Genomic DNA, 17,352 nt, shown 5'->3' on the forward strand with positions numbered 1-17,352 from the left:
TGCATGCTTAACAAGCTTTAACAGAGTAAGAACATAGCTTTCTACCCGTTTACTTACCGTTTTGTCAACATTGTATATTTTTAGTGCTTTACACTCAGCCAAACAGAAAAAGCAGGGAAAATGATCTTGAAATCAACAGAACCTCTTATCAACTACAACTGCTTGTAATTGCTTTTAGCTCCTTTTCAGGAGCACCTGGGGGCTGTATTGTCTGTCTAGTGGGTATTCATACCACTTGTTTTAAAGTATTTAACGTTGATGCTCCAATTAGAAGCCTGTAGTCTTTTTCATCAATAGAGCTCTCAAGGCATTTAGGAGAGAATCTAGGAGAATATAATGAACTGAAGCTCCCCTGTCTGATTCCTGAGTTGTATGGATGAAGTATGAAAGCTTTAATAATTCCTTTTCTGTTTCAGTTCTTTAACAATAGAATGGAAATACCAGTTAGCTTTCCTTATTCATGGAAATGTTGGGTGTATTTACGGGGATAAATACATCAGAAACTGTGGTGTGTCTGCGTAGCTCTGTAAGACAAGTCCTTACAATAGTTTAGGTAATTAACAGAAAAGAGATGTGCATTAGTAGCAAAAATGATATATCTGTAGTTAGTGGCTTTTTGGTTCTGTGCTACTGTATTTCTAGGCAATGGCTGCCTCTGTAGAAGCCATTAACTCTTTTCCTGAGAGCAAACTTATATCAAGATACATAAATATTGGTATATTAACACTGGAGAAACAGAATACGACAAGGGTGTCACACCATCTAACTTCAGATCTCAAAGAAAGATACCTATGCTCCTTAGTGAAGCAATATTGCTCATGGGGGACAGAGCAGCATCATGCAACATGTTTGGTGAGCTGATAGGACAAGTTGAGTCCTCCTTCTGGCATTGATATTGGATGCTGAAAGCTGGCTGCGACAGTGTTTGCTGTCCCCTTGTGCATAATTGATAATAATAAACAGGTTGATATAAACTTGTTTAGATTTGCAATATATTCACCAAAACAAATATATTGGGATTATTTTGTTAAAGGTTGTGATTTTTAACAAAGGTTGATGTTTTACAGAAAGTTATATAACACCTTTCTTACCCAATAACGTCTGATCTTGCCTTAATGAACATGCCTCTCTTTATATTTGTCAGATATATTTGCATGCATAATGAGCCACCTAAGCTGAGAAAAGCATTCAGTCCTACCTCTTTGTCTCTTGAAATGTATCAAGCAATAATCAGTTTAAATACTATTTAGTTATGGTAACACAAGTCAAGTTTCCCAATATTTTAGAACACAAAGTTTCTCTTTCTTCTTCCAAATATATCAATTCATCTCTCCTTCAATTTCTTGTGTTTTAAAATTGTCTCAAGTTGATGAAAACACCCACTAATCTGATTCTATTCTCTAGGGAATTGATTTAAGCTGCTTATTATGACAGAATTTTGTTTATTCTTTAGTGTCCATGGTCGGAAAAAAAAAAAAAAAGAAAAAAAAAGATTTCTCTTCATTAAATTGCTTATTTCCAAATTTTTATAATGTTAAGCTGTAAACATCTTCCTCTAACAAAAGTTTTTAATTTAAGCAAACTTGCTTAAATTTTTAACTTGCTGCCTCTTGTTTGTTTATTGTTTGCTTTTTGTTGTTTGTTTGCTGTTTTTTTCCCTTTGTTAGTTAAACTTTAGAAAGCGTGTCTAAATATTCCTATGCTACTGTATTTAGGCATTAATTTGCATTAAATGATCACATGACAAATATAGTAATTCTTATCCAAGCTTATTAGAGAAATTGAGGTTAGCAATATTTGCATGAAAGAAATCAGGATTTGCTTCTTAAAAAATCTAGGAATGCAAACAGACTACATGCATGCTAGCTAAAATAACTTTACTGTATGAAATTGCATCTGTCCCATAAACAAGAACTGAGATCAAAGAGATTGAATTGCCAAACTGAAATCCTGAATTTTGTGCCAGAAAAAGATGATTTGAGATTTTGAGATTTTTACAGAAAGGCAAATATGAGTTAGAAGTAGCCCAATACTAGAACACTAATATTAGTAACCACTTACATTTTTTATTGCCTGACATCACCCAGTATTATTCTTTGTTTTCTTGAAATTGTGCTTTTCCAGAGAGATTTTGTGATGCCTTTATTTTTATTTCATTGTTTACAACTCTTTCTCCTCCTGTTCCAACTACACTCATTCATTCACTCTCATACATGTGTCTTAGCAGTAGAAATACCACCTTACATCTCATTTTATTTCTAGAAAAATTCCTTTATACAATCTCTGACAACTTCAGTGAAACCTACTCTTGATCACACTTATAAAAGCCAGAGAGCAGCTGAAAATTTCCCCCTTCAGATATAACCAATAGAGAGCTTTGAGCGAGTTGCAAGGAATTATAAACTTGATGACACTGACAGATGCTAGTCTTTTTTCTTCTGACAGTGTAGACCTCCTTTTAGTCTCATTTCTGCTTCTTTACTGTCTCTTTCCTCCTGCATAAAATACTCTCTGAGTTTCAAGACAGGAAAATGTCAAGTCCAGTTGGAGATTAACCCTTGTCTCAATATCAGTTCTATCAGCTACTCTCCATCACTGAGAATTGTATGAGTAGGAAGAGTACGCCTGATGCTCAGACTTTACCCAGAGTTCCATCACTAGACAACCTGTTGTATTATAAATTATAAGGTGTGTACACTGGTATGTTCAGATCAGCTGCAGTGAGTCAAATTGAGATGACTGCACTGTCTCTCTTATGCATATTATTAGAAAAAAACAAGTGGAAGGACTTATGAAATACTTGATAATCCTTCATGATCCTTTCTTTCATTACTTTGTTAGGTAATAACTTCTGGGGGAGTGGCCTACCACGACCAGCCTTGGCATAAAGAGTGTTTTGTGTGTGCTGGTTGTAAAATTCAGCTGTCTGGGCAAAGGTTTGTTTCCAGAGATGAGTATCCATACTGTGTAGACTGTTTCAGCAAGTTTTATGCTAAGAAGTGTGCTGCTTGCAAGAAACCTATTACAGGTGAGTGCTATCTTTTAGATACTGTGGAGTCATAGTTTCCTCTGAAATCAGATGTTTAGTTTAAAGAACAGCATTAAAAAATAGCACGTCATAATTAAAGACTGAGGGAGTTAGGTACTACAGAGGCCTCACCCCATGTAATGTAATGTCTTACTCAGAGATACTGATCATGTGTTCTCTGACTACTGAGTTCTTTCATATGCCAAACATTCTTCAATTTACCCTTTTCTGCACTCAAAATCATCCCCAATAATGCATTCTTTTGATTTCAAAAAAGATTCCTCCTGAGACAATGCATACACACAATTCCCTTATGGCTGTAATTGGTTTAGCTTTGTTTTTAAATATAAATGTAATAAAATTGAACGTGAATTAACTGCCAGCTGATAAGGCACAGCTGTTATGTTGGAGAGCTTGCCAAGCAACAAAAATTTATTGCATGCATCCCTGTGTCCCTAAATGATTTGTAATTAGACATACGGGTCAGTAGTCCATGGTAGCTGAAATTATCTGAGACCATTGGCTGCTGTTCTGCATTATGATTCCATTATGTGGGAAGTCAAATCTTGAAAAGTACTGCCTGACTGATACAGGTGCATGTTGCATATGTAAATGCATAAAGAAAATCATGAATGTCCAACCAAATGGAGATGATTTTGCTCTCCTCCCTCTGGGGGAAAAAAGAGAAGAAAAAAAAAGCACAATTGTTTTATTTCATTTCAAATACTCGTCGTAGGAATTTAGTGATCTGATAATTTCTTAAAGATATTAAGATACTTAGTGGCAAAGGCTAAATTTCAGTGTCATATAGGAATGTGTACATCTTTGCATTGCAGATAATTTTCATGACAGTTTTTGGGAAGGTTTGTAAACTGAAGGGACATTCTGGTAAACCCATTCTGTTTAGAATGCATAACAGGGTATGAAACCAAGCAAGTAACATGTAGCTTTACATAAATTAATTGTCATTATCTTTTATGTTTTGTATCACTACCTTACAGCGTTTTAGTTGGTTCTTTTTTTTTTTCCAGTTCAGCTAACAAACAGCACTTCAGACTGGATTTTTGTTCATTTATATGAACAACAACATGATCACATTTCAGGAAACAATTAGTTACGTTTCTGAACTATGTCCAGAAATGCTGAATTTACTTCCTCTCATAATCTCTTTCAGCTCTTGGAGGTGCCAAATTTGTCTCATTTGAAGAGCGTCAGTGGCATGAAGAATGCTTTAAGTGTGCAAGATGCTCAGCCTCACTGGTGGGCCAAGGATTCCTCACCAAGCAGGATGTGGTCCTTTGCCATGAGTGTGGTTCTTTGTAGTTCTGTGGAGAGCTATGAAGATGCATTATTCTCACTGTATAACCATGTATTTTGTTACTCTGCAGTAAGAAAATCATCTAAAAGGTGTATTGCTTATTTAGTAATTCAAATGACTTTCCAACAGCAGTTTAATTCCATCACAGTTCTGAACTGCTTGTTATAAAAACAAATAAATAATCAGCCACACGCTGCCTCAGAAAACAGTGCAGAAAAGATTAGTATATATTTTAAATGGAACTGCAGTAAGTTTCTCTTTGTAACACACTGCACTCTGCTGTTAGAAACTTTACCTTTCATTTCCCATGAACCAAGGAGATGTATAGAAAGTCTATGTAACATATGTCTACTTATGAGGCATTAGCATTGCAAGTGAGGAGAAGGTATGTGTACACAAAGAGACACCAAGTCAGGGAAATCCGTTCCAGGGCCAGAGAAAGGGATAAAAGGTCTTTTTCCTCTCTTTATTGATATTGTTGAGAGTTCTCATCAGAAAAATAGAATCTCCAATAACTTTATTCATCCAAAAAACTAAACGATAGGTCCTTTCCCACAATTGCACTTTATTTTTCAGGCATAAATGTTTTAGAACACAAACCAACCCTTTTTTTATTTTTTTTTTTAACCTACTGTAAGAGGTACCAATTGCCTGAGGTTGGATAGTGGTAATGTATAGTTTCCAGTATCATAAATGATTTAAAACTCTGTCTCCATTACCTTCTCTAGGTCTTCAAGTGCACTCTTAAAATATAGTTTCTCTTATTTGAGGCAAGAGCCAACACACTGTTGTACCTTTAAACTTACATTTTTCCTCCCTTCAACAGTCATTTGCCAGCAATTAAAATACTGATAATGGCTTTACCATTTCTGCACTGCAGTCTTTTATTCACAGTCTACTCCTTTTCTTGTAAATGTCTGCTGTCTGTAGCAGGCTATCAGCTGTTCAGAGCCAATACCCATTCATTCTGCCATGTGCCAACATGCATTTGCCAATATTATGTCAAGAATTTGTAACATTGCCATCTCAAGGTAGGCAGTGCTCACATGTAGTACAAAGCATTAGTTTCTCTTTCCTCAGCTCAAGCTATATGCACACTGTATGTTACAATGGCCTGACTCATGCTGCAGTACCTCTCCCAGGCTGTGGTGTATGGTACCATGGTTCTGAGCCTATTAGAAGTGCTTTATTCCTCATCTCATTATTCTCTGTCTGAAAATCATTCTCTCGACTCTGATGTTGAATGCTTACAGTTATTTGGCTGACTTGAGAGTGCTTTATTCATACTGAATTATGTAGATGCTGCTTCAGGTAGAAAAAGTAGAAGAAAGTACTTGTAAGCATAGGTAGGGAAGAGTTGTATAGCAGTGGCATAAAATAAACAGGTCCATAGCAATCTGTTTCCCAATCAATAAAGTATTAATCTTCTGCTATATGTGGTATTCATTATTATTTTTTTTTCAGTTTCATCTTTCCTGACTGCTTTTATTGGAGTGTGGAATTGGTTTAGTTTCTGTCTTTTCACTTAAACGTAGCTTCTTCCTTCTGTGTTTCTACACTGCACATGGCTGATACAGGTTCTTGGTAATATTTGGATTCCCATGAATAGAAATAGGTTTCACTGCCTTAAATAAATATAAAGGAGGAGTGGAGAGGGACAGAGAGAGAACCACATGCGCGCACATATTTATGGAGGTCCACAGTTATTTACAATGCTCTAAAAATGTGCACTGAATTAATAGAAATTAGCCCATTAATAAATGTTAATGGCCTTAAATTTTTAAATGAAAATGATTAATCACCAAATGTAGTGTGTGGGGCTTATCTATTACTTTTGTTGTGTGAAATAACATTCAACAAACTGCAAGAATGTGGTTCAGGCCCTTTATTCAGTCTTGTCAAGTAACATTCTAGCTTAATCACAAAATGACACAAGAATTATCAGGCAGAGCCTTAAGGCACAGTGTAGGCACAGATCAGACAAAGTGATCACGATAATCCCAATCTTCTATCCCTAACATTTAGGAAAATCAAATTCTGCTCTGACTCACCAACTAATTATATTTTTAGAAATACCAGATGAATTATTTATTTCTCCTGCAATAAATATACCACAGTCAATCCTGAAACTGAGCATTTTCACTTCGGAGCAGTAATAAGAAATTAATGTGATTACTATAAATAGTTGGAATAAAAGTTACATTAGATTGATATTTCCTAGTCATTCTGTCACCAGTTACTGTGATCTGAACATAAATGCAATAATATTCTGCACAATCTGGGTAACCTATGCTCATGATAAATGAAATCCAATTGGAATAAAGGCCAGAAAAGGCTACAAGAATAAACTTCATGTATCTGTGTAGATAATGCAGGAGACAAGAAAGCGGCTCAAAGACAAGAGACTACACTGATTCATGAAAACAGAATAAAGCACATATTTCATGACCAGAAAGTGGGAGTTACAAGGCTGATGCTTTGTAATGGCGACTCTTCCAGGACATCCAGGTACCAAAGTGGGGAAAAGCTATGCTTTTATCAGTATTTTAAAGAGCATGCATGATTGCCTGGGATACCAAACCACTGGCAAAGTGAACCAGATGGTCAGCATGATTAATTGTAACTAACATTTGATTTATTGCAGCAAGAATGCAATAAGTGGAACATAAGAATCTACAGATAATAGGAGGAGCAACTGGAATGCATGGAGTACTGTCCAGGGCTGGATGAGGAGCGGGCTGAGAGACTGTGGGTGGGAATTAAGGGGCAGACTGGCATGGGTGGCACTGTTGTGGGTGTCTATTACAGGCCGCTGGATCAGAACTAGGAAGCTGACAAGGCCTCCTACAGGCAGCTGGTATCAGCCTCGCAATTACAAGCCCTGGTTATCAGGGGGGATTTTAACTACCCTAATCTTTGCCAGAAGGTCTACTCAGCCAGCCATCCACAAGCCACCCAAGAGGTTCCTCCAGTGCACTGATGATAACTTCCTGATGCAAACGGTAGATGAGCCAAGTAGGAGAGGAGCGCTGCTGGATCTTGCTCTCACTAACAAGGAGGGCACAGTTGAAGTGGTGAAGGTTGAGGGCAGCCTTGGTTGCAGTGACCAGGAGATGATGGAGTTGAGGATCTCATGTGGCAGGAATAGAAAACTAAGCAGATTCACCGCCCTGGACTTCAGTAGGGCCAACTTGGTCCTTTTCTAGCAATTGCTAGGGGAAATCCCATGGGACAGGGTACTTGAAGGTAAAGGGGCCCGAGATAGTTGGTTAGCATTCGAGGGCTGCAGCTTCCAAGCTCATGATCAGAGCATCCCAAACAGGTAGCAGGTCAAGCAAGGGAGTCAGGAAACCTGCGTGGTTAAAGAGGGAACTGCTGGGCTAACTCGAGTCCAAGAGGAGAGTCTACAGATCACGGAAGGAGGGCTGGCCACCTGGGAGGAATATAAGACTGTTGTCAGAGGACGAAGGGAGGCAACTAGGAAAGCTAAGGCCTCCTTAGAGGTTAACCTGGCAAGAGCGGGCAAGGGCAACAGAAAGGGCTTCTTCGAGTACACTGCAGACAAAACTAACAGCAGGGGCAGGGTAGGCCCACTGATGAATGAGGTGGGTGCCCTGGTAACAGAAGATACAGAGAAGGCGGAGTTACTAAATGCCTTCACTGTCTCTGTCTGTAGTGCTGGAGGCTGTCCTGAGGAGCCCAGATCTGCATTGCTCAGACAAAAGCAATTACACCAGTGCCTGGAATGCTACCTTATGAGAATCCTGAAGTTGTGGGGGCACTGACCTTGACTGCCATGCCCCCGCCCCCCATCTGCTCTCTTGCTTACGCTGCTCACAGTGGTGGGGTGAACGATATGATGGAACAACTCAGATAAGGAGGGGGAGGTCACACACCAGGTACAACTCTGCACAAAGCAGTTTCAGTTTGAAGAGGATTCATTTAATTACCCATTAAAAAAGAACTGGGATGGTGAGAACTAAAAGCCATCTCAAACCGCTTTCCCATTCTAACTTGAGCCTAACTCAGGTGTTTGAAGCAAGGATGGCAGCAGCGCATCTCAAGGATGCTCCCCAAACTGGGACACGTGTTCACTTGTTGTCAAAGCTCCAATTTTATGTATTTTTTATTATACTCAAGTTATGTCCATAACTCCCCCCATCCCCATGCTGGGGGCTACTCTACTTCCATGTGGGCTGTGACCTCACAGAGTTATCCCCACCCGCTGGATTATGATCTCATGGCTCTGCCCATGTGATCCAGCGGCCAGCACTTGGCTTCTGCCAGTGCGGTCGTGACCTGCTTTGAGCGATGGTTGTCGACAGCGTTCTCCTTATCCCCAGCCTCCTGCTCCTGGTGGCTGGGGTGTCTCTGCTCACCGTTTCCTGGCGCCGACAGGTAGGGAAATTTGAGGATGGCAGTCACTTGAGGCTAGGTGACTGAGGGCTTTGGGGTGGGGGTGAGGGCTGCCCCGCAAGTCCTTTCACTGTGCCACGTTCATGTGCCCGTAGGGTTCTGACCGGCGCCAGCAATGGTGGACATGGTGTCTGCAAGTGGTGGCATTGAAGTCAGGTGAGTCCCCTGAGGGTCAGCCTGGCACGTTCCCAGGCAGGGCCAGCCCCCCGGGAGAAGCCAAGCCTCGTACCAGCCTCTGTCACGTGGCAGCCAGGCCGGGTGGGCCTGGAAGACCCCTGGTGCCCCCCTACCCTACTGTGGCTCACGCCCGCTCCCTGTTTTACAGGTGCTGAGAGGCAGGCAGGCAGGCACAGGAGCCCCCTGCGCAGGCCACGTTGCTCCCAGCAGCAAGCATCGCCACGGCAGGGCAGTCCCATCCTGCCCCATCTCATCCAGCCAGGAAAGATCCGGCCTTTCTTGCTGCGCAGTCGGTGCCCCTCTCTGCACACGGACTCTGCCACTGGTACCACGAGCTCTGCGGGGAAACCCGGCAGGCTTCCCAGACAGGACCAGCGCCCGCAGATTCTGGTGGCACGCGGGACCCCCAGGACGCTCCGTCAGCGTCCTAGGCTGGGCGGTGGAGTTGAAGACCTGCCACCTGAGATCTCCAACTTCACAAAGCCACCAGTGAAAGGGAAGGTCTTCCAGGTGGGCCTCGTTCAAACAGAGGAGAGAAAACGCTGGCGGGACTACGAGACCAAGAGGCGTTTTTGGCGTATGCTCTCCCCAGCACTTCCCAAAGTGCACAGGAAAGCAGCAGCAGCAGCAAGACCATCCCGGGGACCAGCTCTGAGCCCAGAGAGAACAGCAGATGGCAAAACTGAAACCCACCAGCCCTTCAACTCTGGCTTCAGCGACAAGAGGAGCACAGAGAAATCGGACTTGCTCGCTATGGAAAGGCTGTAACGGCAGCTCCTGGTGTACCTAAAATGATCCAAGACTAACAACGATTGCTACAAGTCAGGCAGCGGAACTGAAGAGCAACCACCTGACAGCTCTTCCTGCACGCTGCCACCAGTGAAAGGGACAAACGAGCATGAGGACATCCTTCAAACAGAGGAGGGGAAATGCTGGTGGAAGAGCAAGACCAAGTGGTCTTCTGAGTATTGTATTGCCTCCCCAGCACTTCCCAGAGTCTAGATGGAAGCTGGAGAAGCTGCAGGACCAACACTAGGACCAGCTTCAAGCCTGCAGAAAAGGAGACAGCAGTACTGAAACCTGCCAGCACCTAAACACTGCTGTCACTGTTATGGGTTTATTGTTAACATACCAAGAGAGAACTGAATCTCAGCCCTAAGATCATCGTTTGCATCATACCATTTCAGTTTGAGGGCTTTCAGATTTTTAAAAACATAATTTAATAAAAGTCTCTCTACCCTTCAGAGAATTGTTATCCTTATTTCTTTTAGGAATAAGAGCAAGCTCTTTCTGCAATGAACAGCTTCAGAGCATGTAAGACTGCGCTGGGGAAGGGATCTGAAGCAAAAAGGGCCGATGAAATGCTCCTCTGGGGGCTTCTTGAAGCCAGCCAGCAAAAGTGCTTTGCCTGTGTCAGGGGGCTGCCAGCTTGTGGTCAGGCTGCCAAGCTCGCAAGGGTGCAGCTGGCACTGCCCACTGTGGAGCAGGCTACCTGGCCATAAGTAGCCTCCGGGAGGGCAGCAGCTGGCTGCCACCCACAGAGCGCACAGGGTGAGCAAACGGTGTTGGTGTGCGCGCCTTGCTGGCTGCAGTCTGTACAGCATGTTGTTGAGCCTCTGCCAATACACATGGTGAGTCTGATCGCTGGATGTGGTTTAAGTCAAGGGCACTCATCCTAACTCACCCTACCAGACATATGATTTGTACGGTGTCAGTAGCTTGTAGAGATCCTGCCATGGTTGTTACCTGTACAAAGACTGTTAGAAAAATTTTGTGTTCCCCAGGAGGGGCTTTGCACAAACATGCAGGTGTCCAGTTCACTGGTTGCAGAGTGACAGAGCCTTGCAACGTGAGGAAGTGGCGGCAACACCTTGCAGAACTGGTATGGGGTCCTTTGGGAGGAACTGGCTGTCAAAGAGAAGGATAGGCAAATCTTCTCCAGAGGTCTTACCTCAGTCGGATAGGCCTTCCAGCAATATGACAATCTCTTCCTTCTAATCCAGTTACCAGTTACACGAGCAAAAAGGCCGACTGCCAGCTCACTACAAGCCCTTCAGGTGGTTGTAGAGAGTGATAAGGTCTTTCCTGAGCCTCCTCTTCTGCAGACTAAACAATCTCAGCTCCCTCAGCCACTCCTCATAAGTCCTGTGCTCCAGATCCCTCACCAGCTTTGTTGCCCTTCTCTGGACATGGTTCAGGGCCTCAATGTCTTTCTTGCAGTAAGAGGCCCAAAACTGAACACAGTAACTGAGGTGCAGCCTCAGCAGTGCTGAGTACAGAGGGTCCATTTCCTCCCTGCTCCTGCTAGCAATGCTATTTCTGATACAAGCCAGGATGAATGCAGTAAATATGTGACTATGCACATACTGCAGTGAATAGTTTGACTCAAAGGTTCCAGGAACTCAAAATGCACACCAGCCTCTGCCCATCTGTGTCCCAGGTCCATTTTCCTCTTTGCTATGTTTAATTATTTTGTTAACACATTGTCTCCTACGCTGTTTTGTGAATAGATGCTTTTCTTGCCCAGGTCACGTAAGTTTTTTCACCCAGGAATGCTTCTCTGCAGAATAACCTCTAGATGCTCTTAACCAACTTAGATGATGTCATGGAATTATCTCTAGATCTGTGTGTGTCTGTGACAGGAGGACAGCAGTCCCACAGGCCCACCATCCCAAAGAAAGGAAAAGGGGAGTGAGGGCAGGGTTGAGGGAGGGGGTATGGAAAGGGAACAAAGGGAACAAAGAGGGAAAGGAATAACAATAATAAAACAGTGGCAGTGGCAATAATCTGAGGAGGAAAGCTAATTTACTAGTTATAATAGCAGTAATACAGTTAATTGTGATTGAAGCTAATAAACCAAATAAATGAGAGAGTGTTCAAAACTGATGGCCTTACTCTAATGCTGAAGGCGAGACAGCTAGGGAATACACACCACAGAGATGAGCAGTAAAAGAAAAAGGGGCAATCTCGTGACTTAAAAAAAGTTTTATCTTTCCCTCTGAAAACAGAATAGTGAAAGTCTTCCAGGAGATGTAGTTCTTCTCTTCTGAGAACTGAGTGTCTGAAAATATCAACAGTCCACGGAATTGGAGCATCAATTCTTTAACTCCTAGTGAACTACATGATGATATGGTGTGGAACACTGATTAAAAAAAAGCATCCTGTGACAAGAATCTAGTCAAAGGTTTTGTGAATGACACTTGATTTAACAGAATGAATCTTCAGCAGCATATTGTATTTTAGAAAGACAAGTAAAGGTAATAGTACATTTATACAATGACAGATATTAATAGCCAAAGGATAGTGATGATATCTGTCTGCCTAAGTGGAATCTGGGAGATCATTTCTGTAAACAAAAGTTTTGGACAGGATTCAAAACCATACCCAGAATAAACTTGTTTACAAATTAAGTAGGAATGCTGCAATAAATTCTCTACATTCTTGTTAATGATACATCATAGATATAATTTGTGTGTTTGCCTGCATGCTTTTTCACCCCAAATTGCCAAAACTCAGAAAGACAGAGTAATGGGAAACCTGACAAATTAGCCACAGTACAGAGCTCTTATCAAGGTTACAGTCTACTATTTCTAAACAGAAACTTCAGTTCGTTATATTTAGATGTACCAAATACAAGTACTTAGAGGTACAAGAGGACCTTTGCAGGACAGATCTGGGTGCAGTTTTTGTACCACAGGAATGTTATCCAATTGGTAGCACATGGCTACAGTGGAAGGTCTAAGGATATTGGCTTTGCCTGAACTAGCAAGCTTTTTTTTTTTTTTTTGTTAGAGAGAACATTTGTCCTGTATTTTCCATTTCAGTATCTCTATAGATTTACATTTCTGCTCCTTTGGACCTACTGACAAATGTAACTGGCCTTCATTACCCCTAATATTCAGTAGAGAAGGGGGTATCAGCCAACAAAGTTCTCGATTAAAGGGAATTTCTATTTGCAAGAGTCATACAAAACAAAAAAACCCACAAAACTAAGTAAACAAACAAACAAAGAATGTCTTAATGAACTGCTGGAACATCTGGAGTACCTTTGGTTCAGGGTAAGTCCCACTCCATGTTACATGTTCCTTCGCACAGCCTGCATTTTTCACCTGAGTGCTTATTGAAGCTTCTTGACAACAAGGCCAGCCAGGAAAATTTCTATGGCACTGCCATACAAATACCCACAATGACAAGAAAATATGTCACATAAGATGACAGATTTGCTCAGTACAGCCCAATCCAGTGTCTGGATAACCACTGTAAGGGATTGCATCCAAGCTAATAAACCCTTCCTCTGTCCTGGATAACATGTACTCATTTTATCATTTTGTGCCTCTGCTGCAAGTCTTTTACTGTCCTCTCTAGTAAGATATTCAAGACTGTAGGTGCTCAACTTATTCACTGCAGATTTTTTTAGCACTATCTGTACTACTTTTTGCATGAGAGAGGCTGCATTATCATCACATTCCTGAAATAAGGGCAACGTGAAACCCTTTCATGCCATAGTCTATGTGAGGTTTTGAGGACCCATTGCACTGGAACAATAAAGAAACACTCAGTCCCTGCCTATAAACTATGCCCAGGTAGAGAGAGCTTGCTGTTAAAGTAAGATCACTTGCCCTGCAAGCAAAGGAGTACAGTCTCAGATATTTAAGGAAGTGACTCAAGCATAAAGCTGCCTGGTAAAACCAAGAATCTGAGCAAGCTTTTTGAGGTTCAACCATGTCACTCAAGAACTTTGACTCCTGCTCAAGTCACTTGTTAATGCTCACTCAACCTTTCACATCCTGAGATTCCTCAGGTGCATTCCCATAATTTCTATGGATGACTTTTTAGATTTTTTTAGAACAAGCTCTTTATTTCTTTAAAAAACAAAAACAAACAAACAAAAAATCCATGGCTATAAAACAGTGCTTGATGAAATACACCTGCAAGTGTTTTAGGATGGGTACACATTTCAGTTCCTCAGCTGTAAAAAGGAAATAACTACCAATCTGACAAGGCCAGCTATAGATGAAGGCCCCCTTGTTCTGTCTCTGGAAAGGCTTTCAGCATAGAGCTACTGAGCAGGCAGTGTCGAGAAGCCCAAACACAGGACAGGGCTCAGTGCACAATCCACTCCACACAGGTGATGAGATACAGCTTCCCTAGGAAAACTCCTCAGCTGCCATTTCATATAAAGGCTACATGTGTGCCAGCATACACTGGATAGTGGCAGAAACAGATCTAGCTCTGGTATTTCCACACTGAGGTCAGAGATGAGCTACTAAAAACCCAAATGAAATTACCCCGGATTAGTCTCTTTTATTCTCGTTATACATATATATATATATAACAACCTAAACCCCCAAGGTTTATCTAAACAGGGATTTAGTAGGATTTCTGTCCAGCAAGGACAGGAGACCACGTGCCCGTCCAGCCAGCCCCCACTAGATGGCACTGCTCCTGTCCTGCAGCCATTCGTCTATTATCCGGCCACAGCAGCCGGCCTCGCTCACCCAACGCTGTCCAGCGCCTAAACGAGATTCCTTCATTCTTGAGGCCGGGTAGATGCAGGCTGCGAGCTGGCTGCGCTTTAAAACGCCTCACCCTGCAAATGCAGCGTTAACTGCTTTGCAGATTTGTTACGAGCTGCGGTCGGAGACAAACTCGGGAGGTGCATGGCACCCAGCAGACTCACTCACTCTAAGTGACCCCCACCACTTTCCTCAGAGCTAGTTTAGGAACAATTCTTTCCACTAGAATGCAAACTGTAGAGCTGCTTGCTGCTGAGAAGGTATCCTAGCAGAATTAAACTTTATGATTTTGATTTTTTACATGCATCTTACTGATTTTCATTACTTAACCTAAAGTTGCCTGGGATGGCAGAAGCTGTCAAGGACAGAAATTCAGCTGCAACACAGCCTACAACAGCAACATAACACTGCCAGAACTATTAGAGAGAAATTGAGGCTAAACATGATTCCTGTTTCTCTTTCCTTTTGCTCAGATGCTGAAACATCCAGTTGCATTTCTGGTCCAGAAGCAGTTGCATTTCCTCGTGGCAGGGACAAGGAACAGTGAGCACAAATTGGAACACAGTTCCATCTGAACATGAAAAAGAACATATTTGGAGAGTAAGAGCACTGGAACAGGCTGCCCAGAGAGTTGTGGATTCTCTTTCTCTGGAGTTATTCAAGACCCGCCTGTATGCTTTCCTACTGTAAAGAACTTGCTTTAGCAGGGGGTTGGGCTCTATGATCTCCAAAGGTCCCTTCCAAACCCCACAGTTCTGTGATTCTGTCACACTGGTAATTGTCTCCAGCCACCCAATCTAGGTTTATAAAGAAGCAGCCAAAATGATAAAGGGCCTCACTGTATGAGATATCAGGATATTGGAAGGCACGGAGAGGTTGCAGATCATGATTCAGAGAAGCCATTGGGCTGAGTAGGGAAGTGTGTAAATTATCCAAAAGAGAATATTGCTGAGAAAGGTTATAGGCTAAATCACACCATTCACTTCCAGATAGTTGGAGGACCGGAAAGCCAGAGATGTCTCCCACTGAGATCCAAAGCTGTGAAAGCTCTTTCAAGTTACTGAAGCACTTACAGAGTATGTAAAGTCTATGCAGTCTGGAGAGAAGGAAGTTTATGCATCACCACTCTTCTAGATGAGAGCTCAGCAGTGAGCATGCTCACCAGGAATATCTAGAAGTAGCATCTGCTCTATCCAGGTTTGGTTATCAATTTAAATTTTCTCAAGTGAGTCTTCTGAGTGTTAATAATTTGTACAGATCTGTCACTGATTTGTTAAGACACAGCATTTCCAAAGGGAATGCTTGTCGTGGTTTTGTTGTCCAATGCTGCTTCTGTATTCATTGATAGGACAGGAGCGTTGTTGGCCTCTCCTCGCTCAAGACTGCACTACAGACATCCTGTAACTTTACAACCACTTCCAACATGGTTGCACAAAGGCAGAGCTGTTAATCTATGTGTTGGCTGCAGTACCCTGAGCAATTTGTTTTCACAGAAAAGTAAGAACAGAAAGCAAGACATTTAGTTTATGCACTGATTTCATCAATAACACTGTGATTTCTAAGGCTGTCCTTGATGGAAATCAGATCTCTCCTGAGGAGCAGCAGAGAAGTGAGTCTGCAGAGACGCTGCTGGACCCCCAGAGATCCAGGGGCTATGGAACTCCAAGGGGCAGTAGGTTCCTTAGTGGGAGTGGAATTGTCAAGGTCTACTTCTGGTCAAAATAACTAAGAGAGCTTTTTGTGCCTTGGGCACTCTGGAGGTGGTGATTCATACATGTAATCAGGTGACCGGAAAACCTTCATGCTTCTTGTTCTATGTGGCCAGAGGGGAATTTTAAAATTATATACAACAGAAACAGTCGCAAATAACTCTATCTTCCTATTTCAGGAGGAGCTGCTAGGATGAAAAGCATTACTTTTACTCTACTGTAAGATAGGATAAAATAGAAATAGAGCATCCTCAACAACATTCCTAGAGGGTACTAATGTGAATATAACCAATAACAGCTGATGAAAACTTCTGAAAGGCAAGGATATGGTATAAGCAACTAAAGAAAGGCATAGTAATAGAAAAATAAATCCATTAAGAACTAACACAATGAGACAGGAAAAAAAAAAGGTCTGTTGTAGCTGGCTCCAGCTTTATTGATCAGAATAATCTTTATAAGTACTAAATCAAAAGTATATGTATAATTCCTCTGAATATTGAATATTAAACATGCGCACAGCATTCTAAGTGTGACAAGCATGGTAAGAGAAAAGTGAAAGAGAGAAAATGAAATATGGGAAAATAACAGTAATGGATCAATTGGTACTAAAAGCAAAACTTTCTTATATTAAAATTATGTTATATTTTAGTTATGGAAATACATAAAATCTAAATAATTTTCATGTGTCAGGTATCAAAGGGAGTAATCTCTGGCAAAAAGAATTAGAAAAAAATATCTAGAAAGAAAGTACTTTACCCTTTTAACTACCTTTGCTATTTCTATTTCATTTTATTGTCTGCTGTATTGTATATAGTAACTGAGTGGAAAGTCAATTAAGTGCAGTAACAATTTTCAATTCATTTTTTCCTTAAAAATCACTGATGTATTTTTAGCATGCCTAGCATTTACATCACTTAGACAACTTATAATAGAGTCTATGTAGAAGACTGTTATTATAATCCAGTCTAGCTTAAATTATTTTAATTTGATGTAAACACTTGATAGAAATATATGTGCTACCACATATATTTCCTTATCTTGTTAACTGGAGAGAATAAGTGTGTGTATGCATTTATTTCTTGTCTTATAAGCTCATTCATAAACAAAGGTACTTTCTTTCTTCCCTCTGTGAATCTAAGAAAAGCAAGTCCTTCATGTTTTTTTTTTAATTCCTGTACACAACAGAAA

At 41.5% G+C, this 17,352-nt stretch overlaps 2 protein-coding genes across 9 annotated transcripts in view; both read left to right on the forward strand.

Moving 5' to 3' along the window:
* Positions 1 to 5,779, forward strand: part of FHL5 (four and a half LIM domains 5) — a 28,398-nt gene extending 22,619 nt beyond the window's left edge. For all 8 annotated transcript variants that reach the window (XM_048935143.1, XM_048935142.1, XM_048935145.1 and 5 more), the window contains 2 exons: positions 2,842 to 3,028; positions 4,203 to 5,779. In XM_048935143.1, coding sequence (XP_048791100.1) covers positions 2,842 to 3,028; positions 4,203 to 4,351 — 336 coding nt within the window. In that variant the 3' untranslated portion in view covers positions 4,352 to 5,779. The remainder of the gene's footprint in view (positions 1 to 2,841; positions 3,029 to 4,202) is intronic.
* Positions 5,780 to 8,657: 2,878 nt separating this feature from the next.
* On the forward strand, positions 8,658 to 10,126 carry LOC125688689 (uncharacterized). Its single transcript, XM_048934998.1, has 3 exons — positions 8,658 to 8,744; positions 8,858 to 8,918; positions 9,088 to 10,126. The coding sequence occupies exons 1-3, from the start codon at positions 8,658 to 8,660 to the stop codon at positions 9,705 to 9,707; spliced, it is 768 nt and encodes a 255-aa protein (XP_048790955.1). The 3' UTR covers positions 9,708 to 10,126.
* The last annotated feature ends 7,226 nt before the right edge of the window (positions 10,127 to 17,352 follow it).

Source organism: Lagopus muta, chromosome 2, assembly GCF_023343835.1.
Source record: "Lagopus muta isolate bLagMut1 chromosome 2, bLagMut1 primary, whole genome shotgun sequence".
Lineage (NCBI taxonomy): Eukaryota > Metazoa > Chordata > Aves > Galliformes > Phasianidae > Lagopus > Lagopus muta.

Coding starts and splice junctions, on each gene's coding strand:
- LOC125688689 (XM_048934998.1), top strand. CDS start 8,658: ATGGTTGTCGACAGCGTTCTCCTTATCCCCAGCCTCCTGCTCCTGGTG. Junction 8,745..8,857: donor CCGTTTCCTGGCGCCGACAG/GTAGGGAAATTT, acceptor ATGTGCCCGTAG/GGTTCTGACCGGCGCCAGCA. Junction 8,919..9,087: donor AGTGGTGGCATTGAAGTCAG/GTGAGTCCCCTG, acceptor CCTGTTTTACAG/GTGCTGAGAGGCAGGCAGGC.